Below are 22,310 nucleotides of genomic sequence, written 5' to 3'. Positions count from 1 at the left end.
TTCTCCAGGATCGTGCAGACAGTTTTGGTGACCACTTCCCTACACTGACGTCTCCCATTCACTTTTCATTTGTAGCGCAACTGCAGAGGACTAACTTTGAACGAAACCCACTAAATGAAGGTCTTATATGGCTACATTTCTTAATTAAGAAGTGTGGGTTTTATTTCGACTTCGACGATTTTGTTATCAGACTTTTTTTTTATCGGTTCACGCGAAGTTATTAGCAGTTGAAAGCAAAGCTCGCGAATAGCATTTTCTCGCTATAGTAATAGTCTAGCCGATATCTAAATGGAATAATCTTATCTTGTGGTTCAACTATAATTTAAAGCTGATTTCAAGGAGAATGTGTATAGATTTACTGTGATTTGTTCGTCCAGGAGAAGGAGCAGGCATGGAATTCATACTGCTGCATGTGCTAGTCTGGAAAATGAAAGTTCCCGCCTCCGGTAGGTTGATCAGGGGAAATTCTCCATACAGTTTTCTCTTTCCAAATTCCACATAAAACTACTTAACACAGCCAAGATGTTCAAACTCATCTGGAAAACTAACAGCGAAACAAACTGCTATTTACAATGTATACAATGCAGAGTTGGACGTGTTTTTTTCTTATTATTTGCAGTATGCAGAGCGTGTGTCATTGCTGTGACTGGATCCAACACCACTACGGTCACTTGAGCTCAGAATACCTTTCCCTGCTGGACCAGATGGTGAGTTACCAGCACACTGTAAGAGGAGACTGAATGCATGTATTAAGGACAGCAAAACAACCAACCAAGTAAAATAGTCATATGTTTCATGTTTAGCATCTGTGTTAGAAAACTGTTAGCCTATATTTGAATATACATAGTAAAAGGGCGCTAAGGCTATAATGACAGCGATCAAGAGAGTATATCTACATTAGGCCTACTGTACTTGCAGTATAAGCTATACTTTATGTCAGTCTTGATTGCGCTTGAAGTATTTGACACGTGACTTAACATACTATATTGATTGTATTCCTGGGAGGAGATATCACAAAGCAGGATGCCCCAGTCTTTTTCCCAACATCACTTTACAGGCACATAGATGATGCCGAGGTAAAGACTAGAGTTATGACTTATCATGTTCTGATATGCTTTGGTATGGCGGTCTTAACCCAATGTTATATTGATGCCATAACCAAAGCCTATACTGTTTCTAATCTTCTTTTTATATCTTCCTGTGTAGGTTGAGGACAAAGTCAGGTTCCTGAAAGAGACCATCTATCAAATCACAAAACCTGGACGATTTCCTCAACATTCTAGAACGCCAATTGGAGAACCTTAATTCCTGTGTAAGTAATGGGTCTATTTAAAGTATAATCCCTGTTTAGGTCAGGGTTCTCCAACCCCGTTCATGGAGAGTTACCTTCCTGTAGGTTTTCGCTCCAACTCCAGTTGTAACTACCTGATTCAGTTTATCAACCAGCTAATTAATCAGGTGTGGTAGATTAGAGTTAGAGTGAAAACCTACAGGAAGGTAGTTCTCCAGGAACAGGATTGGAGAGCCCTGGTTTAGGTGTAGCCTACTAACTCTACATGTGAAAAAGTCTACGTATAAAGTGCATATAAAGTATTCAACCCCTTGACTTGTTCCACATTTTGCTACGTCACAGCCTTTTTCTAAAATTGATTAAATAGATTTCCCCCCTCATCAATCGACACACAATACCCCATAATGACAAAGCAAAAACCGTGTTTTAGACATTTTTGCAAATGAATTAACAATAAAAAACAGAAATTTTACATTTACATAAGTATTCAGACCTTTTACTCAGTACTTTGTTGAATCACCTTTGGCAGTGATTACAGCCTTGAGTCTTCTTGGGTATCATGCTACAAGCTTGGCACATCTGTATTTGGGGGAGTTTCTGCCATTCTTCTCTGCAGATACTCTCAAGATCTGTCAGGTTGGATAGGGAGCGTCGCTACACAGCTATTTTCAGGTCTCTCCAGTGATGTTCGATCAGGTCAAGTCCAGGCTCTGGCTGGGCCACTCAAGGACATTCAGAGACTTGTCCCGAAGCCACTCCTGCGTTGTCTTGGCTGTATGCTTAGGGTCATTGTCCTGTTGGAAGGTGAACCTTCGCCCCAGTCTGAGGTCCTGAGTGCTCTGCAGCAGTTTTTCATCAAGATGTCTCTGCACTTTGCTCCGTTCATCTTTCCCTCGATCCTGACTAGTCTCCCAGTCCCTGCCAATAAAAAACATCCCCACAGCATGATGCTGCCACCACCATGCTTAACCGTAGGGATGGTGCAAGGTTTCTTCCAGATGTGATGCTTGGCATTCAGGCCAAATAGGTTTCATAAGACCAGAGACACTTGTTTCTCATGGTCTGAGAGTCCTTTAGGTGCCTTTTGGCAAACTCCAAGTGGGCTGCAATGTGCCTTTTACTGAGGAGTGCCTTACGTTTGGCCACTTTACCTTAAAGGCCTGATCGGTGGAGTACTGCAGAGATGGTTGTCTTTCTGGAAGGCTCTCCCAACCCACAGAGGAAATCTGGAGCTCTGTCAGAGTGACCATCGGGTTCTTGGTCACCTCCCTGACCAAGGCCTTTCTCCCCCGATTGCTCAGTTTGGCCGGGCGGCCAACTATAGGAATCATCTGTATGATGCTAATGTTTTGTTTAATTTTGTCCAACAGGTATCACCTGCCATGAAACCTGAGAGGAGACTGAAACGCTACTTCAAGAAGTTGAATAAGAATGTTCTGAGAAAAATGGTGAGTTTGGTTTCGTATGGAAACATGTTTAATACTTGTAATCAAATGAATATAAACTAGGCTAGGCTAAACAGGAGCAGTGTTCTTTAAAAAAAAAGTGTGTTCTGGGGACATATGTATCAAGCATCTCAGAGAAGTGCTGATCTAGTATCAGGTCTCCTCTGTCCTTATTTATAGTGATCTAAAAGACAAAACTGATCCTAAATCAGCACTCCTTCTCTAAGAAGCTTAATACATACGGCACCAGTCCTTTCTTTGTTGTTCAAGACAATATGGTCATTATTTTGCTAAGAAAATTCACCCCACTAATATTGCAAATGTTCTGTGTTTTTCAGAACTACAGTGCACAGGCGTGGGAGCTCATCAGGAAAGAGACAAAACGTCATCTGCAAAGATTGGATATCCTTGCAGCACAGATGTACTGATCATCCAGACTCATTTCAGAAGCTACGCCCTTACCAGTTTATAAAGCTTGAATACAATCATGTGGGACCCTGTCAGTCTATTTATTATATTTAAATCCATAAATTATTGTTTTTTATTTGTATAATTTATTATTTATATTTTGTATTTCCCTTTTGTACCTGTGTTGAACTGAACTGTATTGCCGGTCTACTTGAAAAAAACAGTGAAAAAATATTATTGAAAATGTGAATAAAAACGTATTTTGTATAAATTGTCCAAATTTCGTTCTTGTCTGAAACCAATGAGAGTGGATTTATACTATATTTTCTACCCATCAGAGGGGATGCACATTAAACCTGTTGCTGATCAGTCACATGATCATTTCTACTTTAAGTTGATGTATGCTTGTAGTTTTGTTTCTTTATGTAACTTAATTTTAATGTGTTTTTGTACTTTGTGAGGGTTGCTGTTCTTTTTGTTTTTCCTGTTTGTTTTTGTGTGGTAACCACACTGGGGCAGTGGGCTGAAGGGGGTGGGGAGATCTGGGTGAGGAGTAGAGGATAATCGGGGGCTGGGGGACCAGGAACATTTAGCTCCCACTTGACATTGTGGAGGTTTATTTATAAAGTCTGTCCAATGTATTAAACACCTGTATGTCTTACTATGATTGGAGGAGAAATATGAAAAAAGACATGGAAAGACAATATTAAAAAAAGAGACAAAAAACAAGCAATACTTTTAATGGATAATAGTTTAGGCCACTGAACGAGGCAGGGTGCTGGTGGGCAAATAATAAAAACAAATCATTGATATAGCTTAGTTTTATATATATATATATATATAATATATATATATATATATATATATATATAGAGAGAACTTTTTAGGGGGCATCATGGGGATCCTCCTAATAATTCTCAATGGATAAACAAGGTCAATTATTGTATGAAATTAGACAAAAGTGTGTATTATATAGGCCAATGTGGCAGCATACAGTCCTTTCATAAGACTTGGAAATCCTGGATAGAATAGAGTTATTTTAGATATACTGTGTATCCATTCGTATAATGGTATGTGGTTGTTATTTAACATCTAGAATGGTGTATATGTGTGTTTACACTGTATGGTATAATACTCAGAGCCCCACCGCCCTGTTTCATGCCCCACCTGTTTAGCAAAAGATATCGTTTTGATTTTGTTGTTGTTGCCTGTTTTGCATGTCATTTTGGTATTAATACGTGTCACACATCACTTTGCAAACAATGTTAAAAAAAATCTTCATAAAGCTGCGTACAAACATGGTCTGTTGAGTAAGGCATCTCCAAGGTGCAGGTGTTTCAGCCTTGCTCAGTGCTTTCTGTGGTGGTGGGGCAGCCATCGGAGAATGCAGAGCATAGGGGTTGGTAATATTCTCTAGTTGTGCCTTGATTGTCTCAGTGTTCTGTCACTCATTGGGACACACCGCAAAATCTACATGGAGAGCTTGAAAATTCAAGAACATTTTGAAGATAAATACACAACTCAGAGGATGAGAGGACAAAACAATAGAGTACTAATTTTCAATAGCGAATTGGAAATAGGAGTTGGGTTTCAGTTCAACATCTGTTCAGAATCTGTGGAATGTCACTCCTGAACTCAAAGTGACTTGTGCTACATGTGACACGTTGTCATTGGTCTGTACATTGAGTCGGGGGCACGATACTTTATTTTGCTATTTGCCAAGTTGTACTGCCAAGGACTTCTGATTGGTTAACCCCAGGCTAGGGTGGGGGGTTATAAATGGACTCCTGTTCCTTTGTTCGGTGGAGAAAAGCTGAGGACAGGGGAGACTGAACATCTACCTCCCAGCATAACATCTTGATTTGTCCTCTCTGAATAAACCAATTTTTTACCCCCTGATTTGCTTTGGATATTGTGTTATTGAAGAATAACATACATTGCTAACAGGTGCTGCCATAGAGTTATATTAGAAGTGCCCATCCAAGAAGGCTCAAGGTCATTGGCCACAGATAAAATGACGTTAAATCACGTTATATCAACCGTAGCTTTGATTGGACTGACAAAGTCAACGTCCAGCTTTCAAAATCTTAGCTCGCAAGCTAGACATTCAATCATCATCATGACTCATGTTGACAATCTACTGTCAAATCCTTTTCAATCCTTGTCATATGAAGAGATATTATTGATAAAATGTATAAGTGCTCATCGGCCAATAGACATGAACATTACACAACAAGTTGAACATTTCAAATTCAACAATGAGTGGTTTGGAAGTAATCAGTGGCTAATTTCAAATAACTAGCCTGCTTTTCAGTAGACTTGTGTGTGGTCCAAGTCTGGGTTTAAGGGTCTCTTTTCCATGATTGAAAGGATAAACCTTTCAACACCAAGGGCCAGGAAAGGTTGAATACATTGGCCATGCTGTCAATCCAGCATGACTTTTGCCGCATTCAAAACAGCTGGAACTCGGAAATGGGAAATCTCAGACTTCAGTGAGTTCAAACAGCTGGGAATTCGGGGGTCAAAAAACAATCTCCGACAGGGAAAATACGTTTTGAACAGTCATCCAACTCGGAATTCCAAGTCAGGAACTCTAGAATTCCGACCTGAAGATTACTGATGTCATGATTCGACCATGGTTTTTCTTGAGTTCCCAGTTGTCCTAAATCCAGAGAACGCCAGACTTTAAGGACAAAGTTTGATGACAAAATGGCCCAAAAGATGGACTGCAGTGCCTCTTTCCTGTTCAAGTGAGCATAGCACAGCAAGGTGAGTCTAAAAATGTATTGCATGCTGCTGCATAAATGATGTAATATGCCAGGGTGATATGTATACTCTAGCCAAGAAAGTAATACTAAGTGTATGTTGTGTAGTAAGCTCATGTGCCTCATCCTAATAAGTTGGTCCGTTTCCCCTAATAACTTAACCTACTGTTCTGACTTGGTGGTGCATATGTAGCCTATAGCCTGTTGTAGAGAAACATAATCATTGAATATTGTAAGAGCTTTCAATGTCTGCTGACATGCCTCCTTTTTTATCCTTCGGTTCTGACTTGGTGTACAGGGAGAATACTGTAAGAACGGCCCATGATCTGAATTCTGTCACTGTACATTTCAAAAGTGCTGAACAAATAGTTATATTGACTACGTCCCTCCTTTCTAGCTCATGAATGTCTTCATCAGAATTATGGATTGCCTCTTGTCCGCTCGTAGACCCATTATGCCGTAGTTTGTACATTTCAATTATCAGTAGAAATCACATTTGTTTAAGCAAGTCAGCCATATCAGCTATGTTTTTTTAAGGCAGTAAATGAGGCTGAATGAACTGTTTCGCTGCCAGACAAGGCTCTGCTGATTGCCAGGTGTAGCAGCGGTAAGGATTCACTCCATGGTGCTGAAAAGAAATCTCTGCTGTTGGGACAGCTTTTTGTTGGTCATAACAGTTTGTGAGCACCGTTTGGCACCCTTATCGTGCCATCATTGTACTGTTTTGTGTTGTGTTGGCTTTGCTGACATGCATAAACATTTTTGGGGAGTTTGCCCCACTAAGATTTAGATGCTAAAAGCCGACCATCATGATAACCAGTTTGACATGGTGGAGTGTTTAATTTTGCACATGTAAGATTGGATGAACATGGAAGGACGCTCCTCTAAAAATCATAAATAAGCACAACATCAAACTTATTCAGGATTTTGTGAGTAGGCTGACTTAAACCATTGATGATTGTGTCCGAGCATGAAAAGTGGGAAAATTTCTCAATCTGTATTCTAATTTCTGAATGTGGACACAATTGACAATATAATTTTTTTAAATACCAAGAGGGGTCGTTTTCCGGTCCATTTCTTGCAAGAGAACGTGTACATCAACATTCAACATTCATTTGTTATTTGAAGACACCACTTATCAACAGGTTGGTTAAAACTGTAACTTTTAAAGTAGCCAAAGAATCTCCTCTAATGGAATGATTGTGTAGCACATTGATTTACATTAATGTATTTTTCCCAACAGAGAGATGATTTGGATTGCATATATAATTTTAGGTCAAGTGAGAAAGATACTGTATTTGTTAAACCTCGTCAGCTTCTGTCATGGATTTCTTTAGAAATATAATTTTACGACAGACAACGAATTTATCTGAATGCGTGAGCATATTTTTTTGCATGCAAGTTGAAATGTCTTCCCTAATATGACAATACCACATACTACATTGAATTGTTTCACACAGTTGAATGCAGATGAGAATTCTACCATTGGACACGTTTTCATGGAGACAACGTCGTTCTACAAAACGCTACTTGAGCAAAATGAAGCAACTTCTGTAGCAAAAGGTTAAAATAACACAGAAGCCTATATGGAATGGTTCTATTTGAATCACTTTTTTCGTTGTTACATTTACTCAATTCAATTTGCTGTGGGGTTTCATCGTTTCAGGACAACAGTACCCGGGAGGTTGCTCGAATTGAAATCGTGTGGACATTCAAGAACTTACAGATTCTACTCGAGTCTATGCACTACAAATGAGCAGATGTAATATATTTACTTCAAAACACGACTGTAGGCTGCGAAATAAACCTGTTGACCCATTTAACAACATGTGTAATTAACTGACTGCACAAGTACAGTGAAATTCATCTCAAGATTGAAAATAATCATTAATTTGTTGATTGGCCAACAGTCATGAACAATCAATGCTATGATCAGTTAGTTCATTGTTACAAGGTAACATCATATAAAGACTTAACATAAAAACTGCATAATCAGAAACCTACACCTCCAATTAACGTCTTAGTCATCATCATCCTATGATTCTATATCTGAATGGGACTTTCATGGTTAAATAAATGTTTTTTTTTAAATATAGCCATAGCCATCATTAGCATTGTCATCATTCACATTAGGTAGAATTCACACATCATCATCATCATCATCATCAAGGCTAATTTGGGGCACATACCATTATTTCAAACAAAAATTAACAAACTGTAAAAAGAACCCCTGGATTTTACTGAACAATTTAATAACAAAGATCAGCATGAGAGAAAACCGATTTGGTCTGATAAGCTAAGAATGATGTGAATAATCAAGTCAATAACTGTTGGGTAGTTACATAGCATATAGTTAATATACTAGCTAGTTTGATGTGTTAGTAGCCAACTAACGTTAGGTAGCTAGCTAACATATATTACCGGTACATACTGCTGTAATGATATGCTTTATGGTTCATAAGGATAGCGTAACTAACAAATTGTCAGCCAACATAATGTATAACGTAATATATTTACTTTACAACATTACTCAACATTTTCTGAACATTTGGTATAATTAATTAAATCAATCTTAAGACCTTTAAGGATACTACATACTCTATTTACTTCACATATAGTATGGTAAGTGAGGTTCTGCTGAGTACATCTAATAATCTTGGTTTTATCGGTTTTTCGCTAAAATCAAACATTGACGTATTGACCTTGAGATTTGTATTTTATGGCATTGTGCCAACTCACAATAGCATCTCTGATTTCTTTATTAGATTGGATTTTTCCGTCAGCAGGGAAATGCTTCCCAATCTTAACCATGATTAGATTTTTTCCCATGTTCGAGCGGAATTGGTAGAATGTATTGCGCTTCTTTTAGTGCCTCTATGGCTTTGCTGTCGTTTACGTCTTCTCTGATGGTGATTTCTGCGCCTCTCTCAACCGTGTCCAGAGTTTAGATTTCCTCACTCACGGTTTTAATATATGACAATTTAAAACAAATCCAAGGTAATGATACCCAGTTCTCCGGAGAGTAGTTATGGTATTTGTGCCTTTTAATTGGTCACGGCACCGGATACCTTAGAAACAATACTGAAGCGTCTGCCAATTTACTACTGGAGTCCACATATTCAGTGGACTGTTAAAACATTTGGTTATGATTGCAAAACCAGCTATAAATGTAAGACGTACATGGGAAATTTGCATTGGAACTACCATATGGGTGCAACATATACCCATATCCTGTTATGGATAGGGGGCAGTATTTTCACGGCCGGATAAAAAACGTACCCGATTTAATCTGTTTATTACTCCTGCCCAGAAACTAGAATATGCATATAATTGTTTGATTTGGATAAAAAAAACACCCTAAAGTTTCTAAAACTGTTTGAATGGTGTCTGTGAGTATAACAGAACTCATATGGCAGGCCAAAATCTGAGAAGATTCCAAACAGGAAGTGCCCTCTCTGACCATTTCTTGGCCTTCTTTAGCATCTTTATTGAAAACAGAGGATCTCTGCTGTAACGTGACACTTTCTAAGGCTCCCATAGGCTCTCAGAAGGCGCCAGAAGGTTGAATGATGACTCTGCAGTCCATGACTGAAAAACAGTAGCGCATTTGGATAGTGGTCGATCTGAGAACAATGAGACGGGTGCGCGCGTGCACGTGAAGAGTCCATTTGAGATTTTCAGTCTTTGAACGAAAACAACGACTCCCGGTCGGAATATTATCGCTATTTTACGAGAAAAATCGCATAAAAATTGATTTTAAACAGCGTTTGACATGCTTTGAAGTACGGTAATGGAATATTTTGAATTTTTTTGTCACGATACGCGCCGGCGCGTCACCCTTCGGATAGTGTCTTGAACGCAAGAACAAAACGCAGCTATTTGGATATAACTATGGATTATTTGGAACCAAAACAACATTGGGTGTTGAAGTAGAAGTCCTGGGAGTGCATTCTGACGAAGAACAGCAAAGGTAATCCAATTTTTCTTATAGTAAATCTGAGTTTGGTGAGTGCCAAACTTGGTGGGTGTCAAAATAGCTAGCCATGATGGCCGGGCTATCTACTCAGAATATTGCAAAATGTGCTTTCACCGAAAAGCTATTTTAAAATCGGACACCACGATTGCATAAAGGAGTTCTGTATCTATAATTCTTAAAATAATTGTTATGGTTTTTGTGAACGTTTATCGTGAGTAATTTAGTAAATTCACCGGAAGTTTCGGTGGGTATGCTAGTTCTGAACGTCACATGCTAAAGTAAAAAGCTGGTTTTTGATATAAATATGAACTTGATTGAACAAAACATGCATGTATTGTATAACATAATGTCCTAGGGTTGTCATCTGATGAAGATCATCAAAGGTTAGTGCTGCATTTAGCTGTCTTCTGGGTTTCGTGACATTATATGCTAGCTGAAAAATGGGTGTCTGATTATTTCTGGCTGGGTACTCTGCTGACATAATCTAATGTTTTGCTTTCGTTGTAAAGCCTTTTGAAATCGGACAGTGTGGTTAGATTAACGAGAGTCTTGTCTTTAAAATGCTGTAAAATAGTCATATGTTTGAGAAATTGAAGTAATAGTATTTCTAAGATATTTGAAAATCGCGCCACGGGATTCAACTGGCTGTTGCGTAGGTGGGACGAATTCGTCCCACCTAGCCCAGAGAGGTAGACATCATCATATCACTGTAAAACATTGTTGATTCGGATAGTTATTAATTCTATCAAGTACACATTTACTGGATACCATGCAGCATAATTATAACTCCACATTCTGAATGTTAGTTCAATGGAGTATAGCAATGCTAACCATGCTGTTACTCTTCAGTCTCTATAGTGGAAAGACAAACAGATGCAGAGGTAACATCAACACACATATCTGGATAGAAGTCCAATAAAAGTCCAATAAAAACACACCAATATGGAATACTTTGACAAATGATCTATGTGATAGACCTATATTTTACTCACAAGTGCCTGTAGGCCCAGATTCAAAAGCACCCGAAATATAGGCTCCAATTTAAGCACTAATGCCAAGGTAAGCAGTATTGCCAAAGTCTATACTGCCTGTCCGCTGCATAGGCTACGAGTGTCTTATTCTGAAAACCGGGAGCATAAAGGAGCGGGTCTACCAAAATAAATCAGACCACTTAAACCCGTTTCTAAAACGAAATACAGTAATGTTGAGTGTGTAATTGATAGAACCCATACATCTGTATCTTTACATAATGAGCTGAGGTCCAGAAACCACAATTACCCTTTAAGTAAGTGGTTACAACGTAGTTGGATACCATCGTTTCCGTGTGTAAATGAAAAGGTGTTGCGTTTTCAAACATCAAATTGCTGTTCTTTTCGAAGTGAAAGGCCAATCTCAATTTTGTTCTATATGGTGATATTTATTTCGGTCATAGTCTGACTAAAATGGGTTCAGATGTTTATCCTGGTTGAAAGGACAATATTTCATGATAAAATAGCAAATAAATCAAGATGTAAGAATTACTCGAGCGATGCACCTGTCCTTTCCCTGCATTTTCTCCAGACGTAAAACAACACTCAGGTATGAAAGTGTAAGGGAACTTCCACCTTTCACTTTTGGAATACCTTGCAGACTCTTTGTATAAAGGATCGACACAGGTTGGAGCATGGCAGAACTCGGGAATTCGACAAATTGATCGATCAGGAAGAACACTTAATCTCTTTATCCTTTGCGGACAACTTTGTTTTCTCGGAATTATACGAAGTAGGCTATCTTTCGGAACGATGCTTCAGAAAATGGTAGGATATAGGGTCATGTTTATTCACTTGTTCCTGGTCATTGAGCTCTTGTCATCTTTTCAACATTTCATGAGCTGCTATGTTTCATTTAAATTAGCTGACTCCTTTTGGTACAGTGATAATAATGCAATATTTTGTTTATATTTTTTGGCATCTTAGGGTCATGAAGTCTCTCGAGAACCTCAGATCACTTTCCCTGACAAACAATACAGACAAGTCAATAATTTCAAGGTAAGAAATATGCATAAACAGGTTTAGTTCTATCCATAACCTTTTTTTTTGTCACGGCTGTTTGAAGGATCGGACCAAAATGCAGCGTGTTTGTAGTTCCACATAATATATTTATTGTGAAACTAAATGCAATACACAAAAAATACTTCAATACACAAAAAACAACAAACCGTGACACAGAGAGGAAAACACACTACTCAAAAGATAATCACCCACAAAAACAGGTGGGACAAACATCAACTTAAATATGACCTCCAATTAGAGGTAACGAGGATCAGCTGCCTCCAATTGGAGATCATCTCAAACAACACCAACATAGAAATACAAAACTAGAAACTGAAGATAGAAATACAAAAACAGACAAACACCCCCTGTCACGCCCTGACCTACACTACCATAGAATATAACAACTTACTATGGTCAGGACGTGACAGTACCCCCCCCCCCCAAAGGTGCGGACTCTGACCGCACCTGAAAAAATAAAAAAAGAATCAACAACTAAACCCCCCCCAACAACAAACCCCCCCACACAACAACCCCCCCCCCCAACAACAAAACACAAAGGGAGGGTAGGGTGGGCGACTAATGTCTATGGCGGCTCATATGCAGTACCCAGAACCTTCTTATCTAGCGCCTCCCCCCATGGAGGTGGCTCGGGTTCGGGGCGTAACCCCCACTCCACCCACTGATCCCTCTGCTTCTTTACCACCTGACCGTGGATCGTCGTCGAAAGAATCGGACTGTAGATCATTGCTAGAGGTTCTGGGCTGTAGGCCGCCGCTGGAGGCTCTGGGCTGCAGGCCGCCACTCAAGGTTCTGGGCTGCAGGCCACCGCTGAAGGTTCTGGGCTGCAGACCGCCGCTGAAGGTTCTGGGCTGCGGACCGCCGCTGAAGGCTCCGGGCTGCGGACCGCCGCTGAAGGCTCCGGGATGCGGACCGCCGCTGATAGCTCCGGGATGCGGACCGCCGCTGAAGGCTCCGGGATGCGGACCGCCGCTGAAGGCTCCGGGCTGCGGACCGCCGCTGAAGGTTCCGGGCTGCGGACCGCCGCTGAAGGTTCCGGGCTGCGGACCGCCGCTGAAGGTTCCGGGCTGCAGACCGCCGCTGGGGGCTCCGGGCTGAGGAGCGTCGCTGGAGGCTCCGGACTGGGGATGCGCACTGGAGGCCTGATGCGTGGGGCTGGCATAGGAGGCGCCAGACTAGTAACACGCACCTCAGGGCGAGTGCGGGGAGCAGGAACAGGACCCCCCGGACTGGGCAGGCGCACTGGAGGCCTGATGCGTGGGGCTGGCATAGGAGGCGCCAGACTGGAACTACGCACCTCAGGGCAAGTGTAAGGAGCAGGCACAGGACATACTGGGCCGTGGAGGCGCACTGGAGATCTCGAGCGTAGAGCTGGCACCACCCGTTCTGGCTGGATGCTCAACCTAGCTCGACCAATGCTGGGCGCGGGCACAGATCGCACCGGCCTGTGAATGCTCACTGGTGATACAGTGCGCATCACCGCATAGCTCGGTGCTTGCCTCGTCACCCGCTCCCCACGGTAAGCACGGGGAGTTGGCTCAGGTCTCCAACCTGACTCCGCCAATCTCCCCGTGTGCCCCCCCCCCATTTTGGGGGGGGCTGCCTCTCGCACTTGCCTCGTGGCTTGTACAGCACCTCATAGAAACGCCGCTCTGCCTTCGCTGCCTCAAGTTCCTCCTTCGGTCGGCGATACTCCCCAGCCTGACTCCAGGGTCCTTCCCCGTCCAAAATTTCCTCCCAAGTCCATTTCTCCTGCTGCTCCATTCCTCGCTGCTTTGTCCTTTGGTGGTGGGTTATTCTGTCACGGCTGTTTGAAGGATCGGACCAAAATGCAGCGTGTTCGTAGTTCCACGTAATATATTTATTGTGAAACTAAATGCAATACACGAAAAATACTTGAATACACAAAAAACAACAAACCGTGACGCAGAGAGGAAAACACACTACTCAAAAGATAATCACCCACAAAAACAGGTGGGACAAACATCAACTTAAATATGACCTCCAATTAGAGGTAATGAGGATCAGCTACCTCCAATTGGAGATCAACCCAAACAACACCAACATAGAAATACAAAACTAGAAACTGAACATAGAAATACAAAAACAGACAAACACCCTCTGTCACGCCCTGACCTACTCTACCATAGAAAATAACAACTACCTTTGGTCAGGACGTGACATTTTCTAAGAGTACATTAAACACTGAATTCGGAAAGTATTCAGACCCCTTCACCTTTTCCAGATTTTGTTACGTTACCGACCATTTCTCAAATTGATTACAAATAAATAAAAAATCATCATCAATCTAAACAAAATAGCCCACAATGATAAAGCAAAAACTGTTTTTTGTTTTGAATAAATTAGCAAAAATGTCTAAAAACATGTTTTGGCTTGGTCATTATGGGTTATTGTGTGTAGATTGATGAAACAAATAATATTTAATCAATTTTAAAATAAGGCTGTAACGTAACAAAATGTGCAGATAGTGAAGGATTCTGAACACTTCCCGAATGCAGCGTATATAATTAGGTTATAACGAATATGCAATTTGCAAAAATTTTCTGATATTTGCCATCAATTCACAAGGCATATACTAATACAGTTCACTCTTCTTCTAGGCTGAGGAACAGATGGCCTTCATTTCGCATACTCTGAACGCTATAAAGAAATTGTACAGCAGTGGTAAATATGAGTCCACCGCCTGGGACCAGAAAGGAGTTGACAAGTTTATGAATGACCTCTATCGCCAGACCTCGGAGCTGGACCAATGCGTATGTCATTTGTGATTTTCGCCTCTTAAACATTAATGCAAAATGGAAAATATTATACTATCCTACTAGATTATAATATAAGTGGTTACATGTTAATCAAATCATAATATTAAATGAATTATTTGTATTTTGTTCTAACAGGTAAAGGCTATGAAAACTAGACTATCAAAATCTGTCAAAAGAGTGAACAAAAAGATGAGCCTTCACTTCAAGTTCCTGAAGAATTACTTGAAACGCGAGGTAGGTTGATCCATTTATCTTACAAAGAGAGTACATTCACCAAATCTGGATGTATTTATATGATGATATGTGTCTGTTCTCAAATCTTAACAAGTCTATTTCATTTATGCAGGAATACAGCGCAAGCGGCTGGGAAGACATAAGGACAGTGGTGCTGGCACACCTACATAGACTAGACACAACATTAAGTATCCAATGAGCGTTATGTGTGTGTTGTGTAGATATTATTTATTTATATATCTATTTATTCAACTATTTATTTACACATTTTTTTATTTGTTTTGAACGTATTTATTTATTGTGTAGTACTGTATCCACAACTCTGTGGAGTAAATCATTTTTTATACTGAATAATTATGTGATTGATTTAGGCTATACATATCCTAATGTAAGAATGTTTTCGTACATTTATTTTTGTATTTATGAAGGCCATTGCATACTGTATTTATTATTGCAACCTGATAGGAAATGTTTGTTTTTGTAATAATGAAAAATATTTTAATAAAAAATATATATTTTACCCATTTTTTCAAACTTAACTTCAGAATCTTTTTTACATCTGTAATCTTTTTTAATCAAATAAATTGTAATTTATCGCATACACATATTTAGCAGATCTTTTAATGGGTGTAGCGAAATGCTTGTGGTTCTAGCAGTACCATTGCAGTAATATCCTGTTTGGGATAGGGGGCAGTATTTTCACGTTCGGATGAAAAGCGTGCCCAAAGTAAACTGCCTGCTACTCTGGCCATGAGTCAAATATTTGCATATTATTAGTAGATTTGGATAGAAAACAGGCTGAAGGTTCTACAACTGTTTGAATGATGTCTGTGAGCATAACAGAACTCATATGGCAGGCAGAAACCTGAGAAAAATCCAACCAGGAAGTGGTAAATCTGAGGCTTGTCATTTTTCAAGTGATTGCCTATCCAAATCAAATTCAAATCAAATCAAATTTATTTATATAGCCCTTCGTACATCAGCTGATATTCTCAAAGTGCTGTACAGAAACCCAGCCTAAAACCCCAAACAGCAAGCAAAGCATGTGAAAGAAGCACGGTGGCTAGGAAAAACTCCCTAGGAAAAACTCCCTAGAAAGGCCAAAAACCTAGGAAGAAACCTAGAGAGGAACCAGGCTATGAGGGGTGGCCAGTCCTCTTCTGGCTGTGCAGGGTGGATATTATAACAGAACATGGTCAAAATGTTAAAATGTTAAAATGTTCATAAATGACCAGCATGGTCAAATAATAATAATCATAGTAGTTGTCGAGGGTGCAACAAGCACGTCCGGTGAACAGGTCAGGGTTCCATAGCCGCAGGCAGAACAGTTGAAACTGGAGCAGCAGCACGGCCAGGTGGACTGGGGACAGCAAGGAGTCATCATACCAGGTAGTCCTGAGGCATGGTCCTAGGGCTCAGGTCCTCCGAGAGAAAGACAGAAAGAGAGAAAGAGAGAATTAGAGAGAGCATATTTAAATACACACAGGACACCGGATAAGACAAGAGAAATACTCCAGATGTAACAGACTGACCCTAGCCCCCCGACACATAAACTACTGCAGCATAAATACTGGAGGCTGAGACAGGAGGGATCAGAAGACACTGTGGCCCCATCCGATGATACCCCCGGACAGGGCCAAACAGGCAGGATATAACCCCACCCACTTTGCCAAAGCACAGCCCCCACACCACTAGAGGGATGTCTCCAACCACCAACTTACCGTCCTAAGACAAGGCCGAGTATAGCCCACAACGATCTCTGCCATGGCACAACCCAAGGGGGGGGGCGCCAACCCAGACAGGAAGACCACGTCAGTGACTCAACCCACTCAAGTGACGCACCCCTCCCATGGACGGCATGGAGAACACCAGTAGGCCAGTGACTCAGCCCCTGTAAAAGGGTTAGAGGCAGAGAATCCCAGTGGAAAGAGGGGAACCGGCAAGGCAGAGACAGCAAGGGCGGTTCGTTGCTCCAGCCTTTCCGTTCACCTTCACACTCCTGGGCCAGACTATACTTAATCATAGGACCTACTGAAGAGATAAGTCTTCAGTAAAGACTTAAAGGTTGAGACTGAGTCTGCGTCTCTCACATTGGTAGGCAGACCATTCCATAAGAATGGAGCTCTATAGGAGAAAGCCCTACCTCCAGCCGTTTGCTTAGAAATTCTAGGGACAATTAGGAGGCCTGCGTCTTGTGACCGTAGCGTACGTGTAGGTATGTACGGCAGGACCAAATCGGAAAGATAGGTAGGAGCAAGCCCATGTAATGCTTTGTAGGTTAGCAGTAAAACCTTGAAATCAGCCCTTGCCTTAACAGGAAGCCAGTGTAGGGAGGCTAGCACTGGAGTAATATGATCAAATTTTTTGGTTCTAGTCAGGATTCTAGCAGCCGTATTTAGCACTAACTGAAGTTTATTTAGTGCTTTATCCGGGTAGCCGGAAAGTAGAGCATTGCAGTAGTCCAGCCTAGAAGTAACAAAAGCATGGATTAATTTTTCTGCGTCATTTTTGGACAGAAAATTTCTGATTTTTGCAATGTTACGTAGATGGAAAAAAGCTGTCCTTGAAACAGTCTTGATATGTTCTTCAAAAGAGAGATCAGGGTCCAGAGTAACGCCGAGGTCCTTCACAGTTTTATTTGAGACGACTGTACAACCATCCAGATTAATTTTTCCAAACTACAGTGTCTGTGGGGTCATTTTGCACTTCCTAAGGCTTCCACTAGATGTTAACAGTCTTTAGAACCTTGTTTCATGCTTCTACTGTTACTGGGGAGAGAATAAGAGCTGTCTCAACCAGTGGACTGCCTGAGACCTATGAGTTTTTACTGCGCCGGCACGCAGGGGCGCCGTTCCTTCTTTTTCCTCTGAAATGAATTCACTATTATCCGGTTGGAATATTATCGAATATTTATGTTAAAAAAACCCTAAGGATTGATTGTAAACATCGTTTGACATGTTTCTACGAACGGTAATGGAACATTTGGACTTTTCTAATCTGGTTTTGCGCTCGCGCATTTTGCCTTTGGATAGTGATCTGAACGCGTGAACAAAAGGAGGTATTTGGACATAAATATGGAGTTTATCGAACTAAACAAAAATGTCTTGTGGAAGTGGGAGTCCTGGGAGTGCATTCCGACGAAGATCAGCAAAGGTAAGTGAAGATTTATAATACTATTTCTGAGTTTTGTTGACTCCAGAACTTGGCAGGTATAGCTTGCTTTGATGGCTGAGCTCTGTACTCAGAATATTGAACGATGTGCTTTCGCCGTAAAGCTGTTTTGAAATCTGACACAGCGGTTGCATTAAGGAGAAGTGTATCTATAATTCTTTCAATAACTGTTGTACATTTTATCAACGTTTATGATGAGTATTTTTGTAAATTGATGTGCTCATTCACTGGAAGTTTTGGGTGGCAATACATTTTCTGAACATCACGCGCCAATGTAAAATGGGGGTTTTGGATATAAATATGAACTTTATCTAACAAAACATACATGTATTGTCTAACATTGAGTCCTGGAAGTGTCATCTGATGAAGATTGTCAAAGGTTAGTGAATATTTTAGCTGTACTTTTGTTTTCTGTGATGCATGTCCTTGCTTGGAAAATGGCTGTGTGGTTTTTCTTGTGAAGTTTATGTCCTAATATAATCTAATTTTATGCTTTCGCTGTAAAGCCTTTTTGAAATCGGACAATGTGGTTAGATTAACGAGAGTCTTATCTTAAAAATGGAATAAAATAGTTGATTGTTTGAGAAAATGAAATTATGAGATTTTTGTTGTTTTGTATTTCGCGCCATGCTATTTCACTGGCTGTTGAATAGTGTGTCCCGCAGGTGGGACGGTAGCGTCCCACGTAGCCCTGAGAAGTTAACATACACAGGACTTGCGGTTCTGAAAATTGACATTCAAACATGTTGAGGAAATCATCCCATTTTTTCTTGTCCCAGGTGACAGCCTTCATATTCCCATCAAACAGTTTTGTGATTTGATAGATGGTCTCGTTCAGGAATCTGACTTTGTCCTCAAACTACACAGGAAGATATAAAAAGAAGATTAGAAACAGTATAGGCTTTGGTTATGGCATCAATATAACATTGGGTCAAGACCGCCATACCAAAGCATATCAGAACATGATAAGTCATAATTCTAGTCTTTACCTCGGCATCATCTATGTGTCTGTAAAGTGATGTTGGGAAAGAAGACTTGGGCGTTCTGCTTTGTGATATCTCCTCCCTGGAAAACAATCAATATTTTATGTTATTAAGTCATGTGTCAAATACTTCAAGAGCAATCAAGACTGACATAAAGTATAGCTTATACTGCAAGGACAGTATTGGCCTAATAGCCTCTCGTGGTCGCTCTGTCATTATAGCCTAGCACCCTTTTACTATGGCTACTCAAATATAGATTACAGTCTTCTAACAGAAAGGCAAACTATTTTGCTTGGTTGATTGTTTTTCCAAATACATCCATTCAGTCTCCAATATACTGTAGTGTACTGATAACTCACCATCCACCATCTGGTTGACCAGGGAAAGGTATTCTGTGCTCAAGTGAAAGTAGTGGTTTCGGATCCAGTCACAGCAATGACACACGCTCTGCATTCTGCAAAGAATTAAAAAAATACTCGTCCAGCTCTGCATTGTATACAAAGTAAGTAGCAGTTTGCCTCACTCTTAGATTTCCAGTTGAGGTTGAACGTCTTGGCTTTGTTAAAGTGTATTTAACAAGTGACATCAACAAGGGATCATAGCTTTCACCTGGATTCACCTGGTCAGCAGTGGCGTGTATGCAAAGGAAAGCAATGCTTCCCCAAAAAATGTAGCTTTATTTTTTACAATAAAATACAAAAACGTATTGTTTGTCTCTCTGTGTTTATTAAGAGGCTGAATGTATCTCACCGGAGAAAGCATCCGAGGGAGCGAAACAGCAGTCCTCTGTCTCTCTACATATAGGCCATCTATCTGATGCTGTCTGGTCCAAACTAGTATGGCATTGTTGCATTGAAAGGAATGCAAGGGAAGCCAGCAAGCATTTGGCCTCCCTTGATAAACAAAAGTATAAAAACGTGTAGAGATAAACTGTGAATGGTCATGGCTCAACAAAAAAAAGTGTCAAGGGGGAACCCATCTTGGAATTTGGTGTCACTCCTATCAAATCACATTAAAAGCATAGGTCATTGAAAGAAACAATTTGAATTGTTGCATCTCCTTGTGTTGTTGTCCTCCTGTGGCTACCTAGCTAGCTAAAGTTGGCCCTTTCCTAAATTAGCCATGGATGAAGAAAGGGATTTCGACTTGTGGTTTTACTTAATTCTCTGTACAGGCAAGTGATTATAAAAGTGATTCTGATCCAAACATTAATTCATGCATTGTTGTGCCCCTGGCCTGAGAGGATGGAAGTTCAATATGTAGCTAGAAGTAGAAGGTTAATGTTAACTAGCTAACATTGCCTATAAATGGAAGATAGGCTAGGGAGCAAGCATTTTATCCAGGTAGCCTAGGACAAAAAAACATAAAAGCTTGTATTGTAAGACAAAGTTATAGACCGTTTCGTCAACATGAAAGAGAGGAGGATGGCATTGGCATTTCTCTACAAGTAGGGTGAGTCAACATGTCTTTCTACTTGCACAATCACACACACACACACACACAGAAATCATAACCTAGACAGCAACATCATATTTAGCTTACGTGGAATGGACTACATTGTGTTTGGTATCTTTTAATTGTCACTGTATTAAACTAAGCAGAGGTGATTTGATGATGTTGAAATGTTGAAGTTGAAATGGTGCTGGAATAGTGGAGGCAGCTCCTGTTATCTCTGAATATTTTCTTTGCACACTGTCTTTTTATTGGCTCAGTCTTTAGGCCTATATATCACGGTGGCGAGGCAAATTAAGGAACTGTTTATAGAGCAAACAAAGCAATTATCACAACACATAGGTTGTAATATGTTTTTTTTCTGGCTTCCCCGGTGATTTTACCCATTCACCGCTACTGCTGGTCAGTCTACAATATGTAATGGAAGGGTCCTAATGTTTTGTACACTCAGTGTACTTCCTTGTTATACGATATCAGGGATATTTTTCCCTGTTCCCAAGAAAGCAAAGGTAACTGATCTAAATGACTATCGCCCCAGAGCACTCTCTTCTGTCATCATGAAGTGTTTTGAAAGGCTAGTTAAACTCTCTTGGGTAGGGGGCAGTATTTTCACGGCTGGACGAAAAACATACCCAAATTAAACGGCCTACTCCTCGGGCCCAGGAACTAGAATATTCATATTATTAGTAGATTTGGATAGAAAACACTCCGAAGTTTCTAAAACTGTTTGAATGATGTCTGAGTATAACAGAACTCATATGGCAGGCAAAAACCTGAAAAAAATCTAACCAGGAAGTGGGAAATCTGGCGCTTGTAGTCCTTTCAAGTCATTGCCTATCGAACACACAGTGACTTAGGGTTCATTTTGCACTTCCTAAGGCTTCCACTAGATGTCAACAGTCATTAGAAAGTTGTTTGAGGTGTCTATGGTGAACAGAGAGCGAACATAGGAAGTTGGAAGTTGTTGACTCAGGAAAGCACATGAGTTCATTGGCGTGCGTTCACGTGATGAGGTAGCTGTGTTCCAAAACGTTTTTCAAGACACTGGAATCGTCTGGTTGGAATATTATTGAAGTTCTAAGTTAAAAAGGCCCTAAAGATTTATGCTATTCAACGTTTGACATGTTTGAACGAACGTAAATATAACTTTTTTTTGACTTTTCGTCGTGACATTTTGGCCGCGTCTTCCTACACTTGGAGTAGCTTACTGAATGCGCAAACAACAAAGAGCTATTTGGACATATTTTATGGACTTTATCGAACAAAACAATATTTATTGTGGACCTGGGAATCCTGGAAGTGCCTTCTGATGAAGATCATCAAAGGTAAGTGAATATTTCTAATGCTATTTATGATTTTAGATTACTCCAAAATGGCGGGTATCTGTATTGCTTGATGTCTTTTTCTGAGCGCAGTACTCAGATTATTGCAAAGTGTGCTTTCCCCGTGAAGCTTTTTTGAAATCTGTCACAGCGGTTGCATAAAGGAGATGTTCATCTATAATTCTTTGAATAACAGTTTAATATTTTATCAATGTTTATGATGAGTATTTTTGTAAATTGTTGTGCTGATTCACCGTCAGTATTGGAGGCAAAATATTTTCAGAACATTACGCGCCAATGTTAAATGGGGTTTTTGGATATAAATATGAACTTGATCGAACAAAAAATGTATTGTGTAACATGATGTCCTAGGATTGTCATCTGATGAAGATCGTCAAAGGTTAGTGCATAATTTTAGCTGGTTTTCTGGTT

The 22,310-nt window shown here is 40.3% G+C and overlaps 1 protein-coding gene and 2 pseudogenes across 2 annotated transcripts; 2 read left to right on the top strand and 1 right to left on the bottom strand.

The window, feature by feature from the left end:
* The first annotated feature begins 55 nt into the window (after nucleotides 1-55).
* LOC106592587 (interferon a3-like) lies at nucleotides 56-3,344 on the top strand (annotated as a pseudogene). Its single transcript, XR_014391927.1, has 5 exons — nucleotides 56-711; nucleotides 1,006-1,076; nucleotides 1,207-1,312; nucleotides 2,662-2,739; nucleotides 3,075-3,344. The product of XR_014391927.1 is annotated as an interferon a3-like (transcript).
* Nucleotides 3,345-11,666: 8,322 nt separating this feature from the next.
* Nucleotides 11,667-15,149, top strand: LOC106592586 (interferon a3-like). The gene is made up of 5 exons (XM_014183929.2): nucleotides 11,667-11,681; nucleotides 11,841-11,912; nucleotides 14,558-14,710; nucleotides 14,852-14,950; nucleotides 15,063-15,149. Exons 1-5 carry the CDS (start codon nucleotides 11,667-11,669, stop codon nucleotides 15,147-15,149), a joined length of 426 nt encoding a protein of 141 aa, XP_014039404.2.
* Nucleotides 15,150-18,668: 3,519 nt separating this feature from the next.
* LOC106593231 (interferon a3-like) lies at nucleotides 18,669-19,557 on the bottom strand (annotated as a pseudogene).
* Nucleotides 19,558-22,310: the final 2,753 nt, after the last annotated feature.

The sequence above is a fragment of the Salmo salar genome, chromosome 03 (assembly GCF_965601325.2).
Source record: "Salmo salar chromosome 03, fSalSal1, whole genome shotgun sequence".
Lineage (NCBI taxonomy): Eukaryota > Metazoa > Chordata > Actinopteri > Salmoniformes > Salmonidae > Salmo > Salmo salar.
Note: the sequence above shows the minus strand (reverse complement) of the source record. Positions and strands in the feature narration are given on the sequence as shown.

Coding starts and splice junctions, on each gene's coding strand:
- LOC106592586 (XM_014183929.2), top strand. Junction 11,913..14,557: donor GACAAGTCAATAATTTCAAG/GTAAGAAATATG, acceptor CTCTTCTTCTAG/GCTGAGGAACAGATGGCCTT. Junction 14,951..15,062: donor AGAATTACTTGAAACGCGAG/GTAGGTTGATCC, acceptor TCATTTATGCAG/GAATACAGCGCAAGCGGCTG.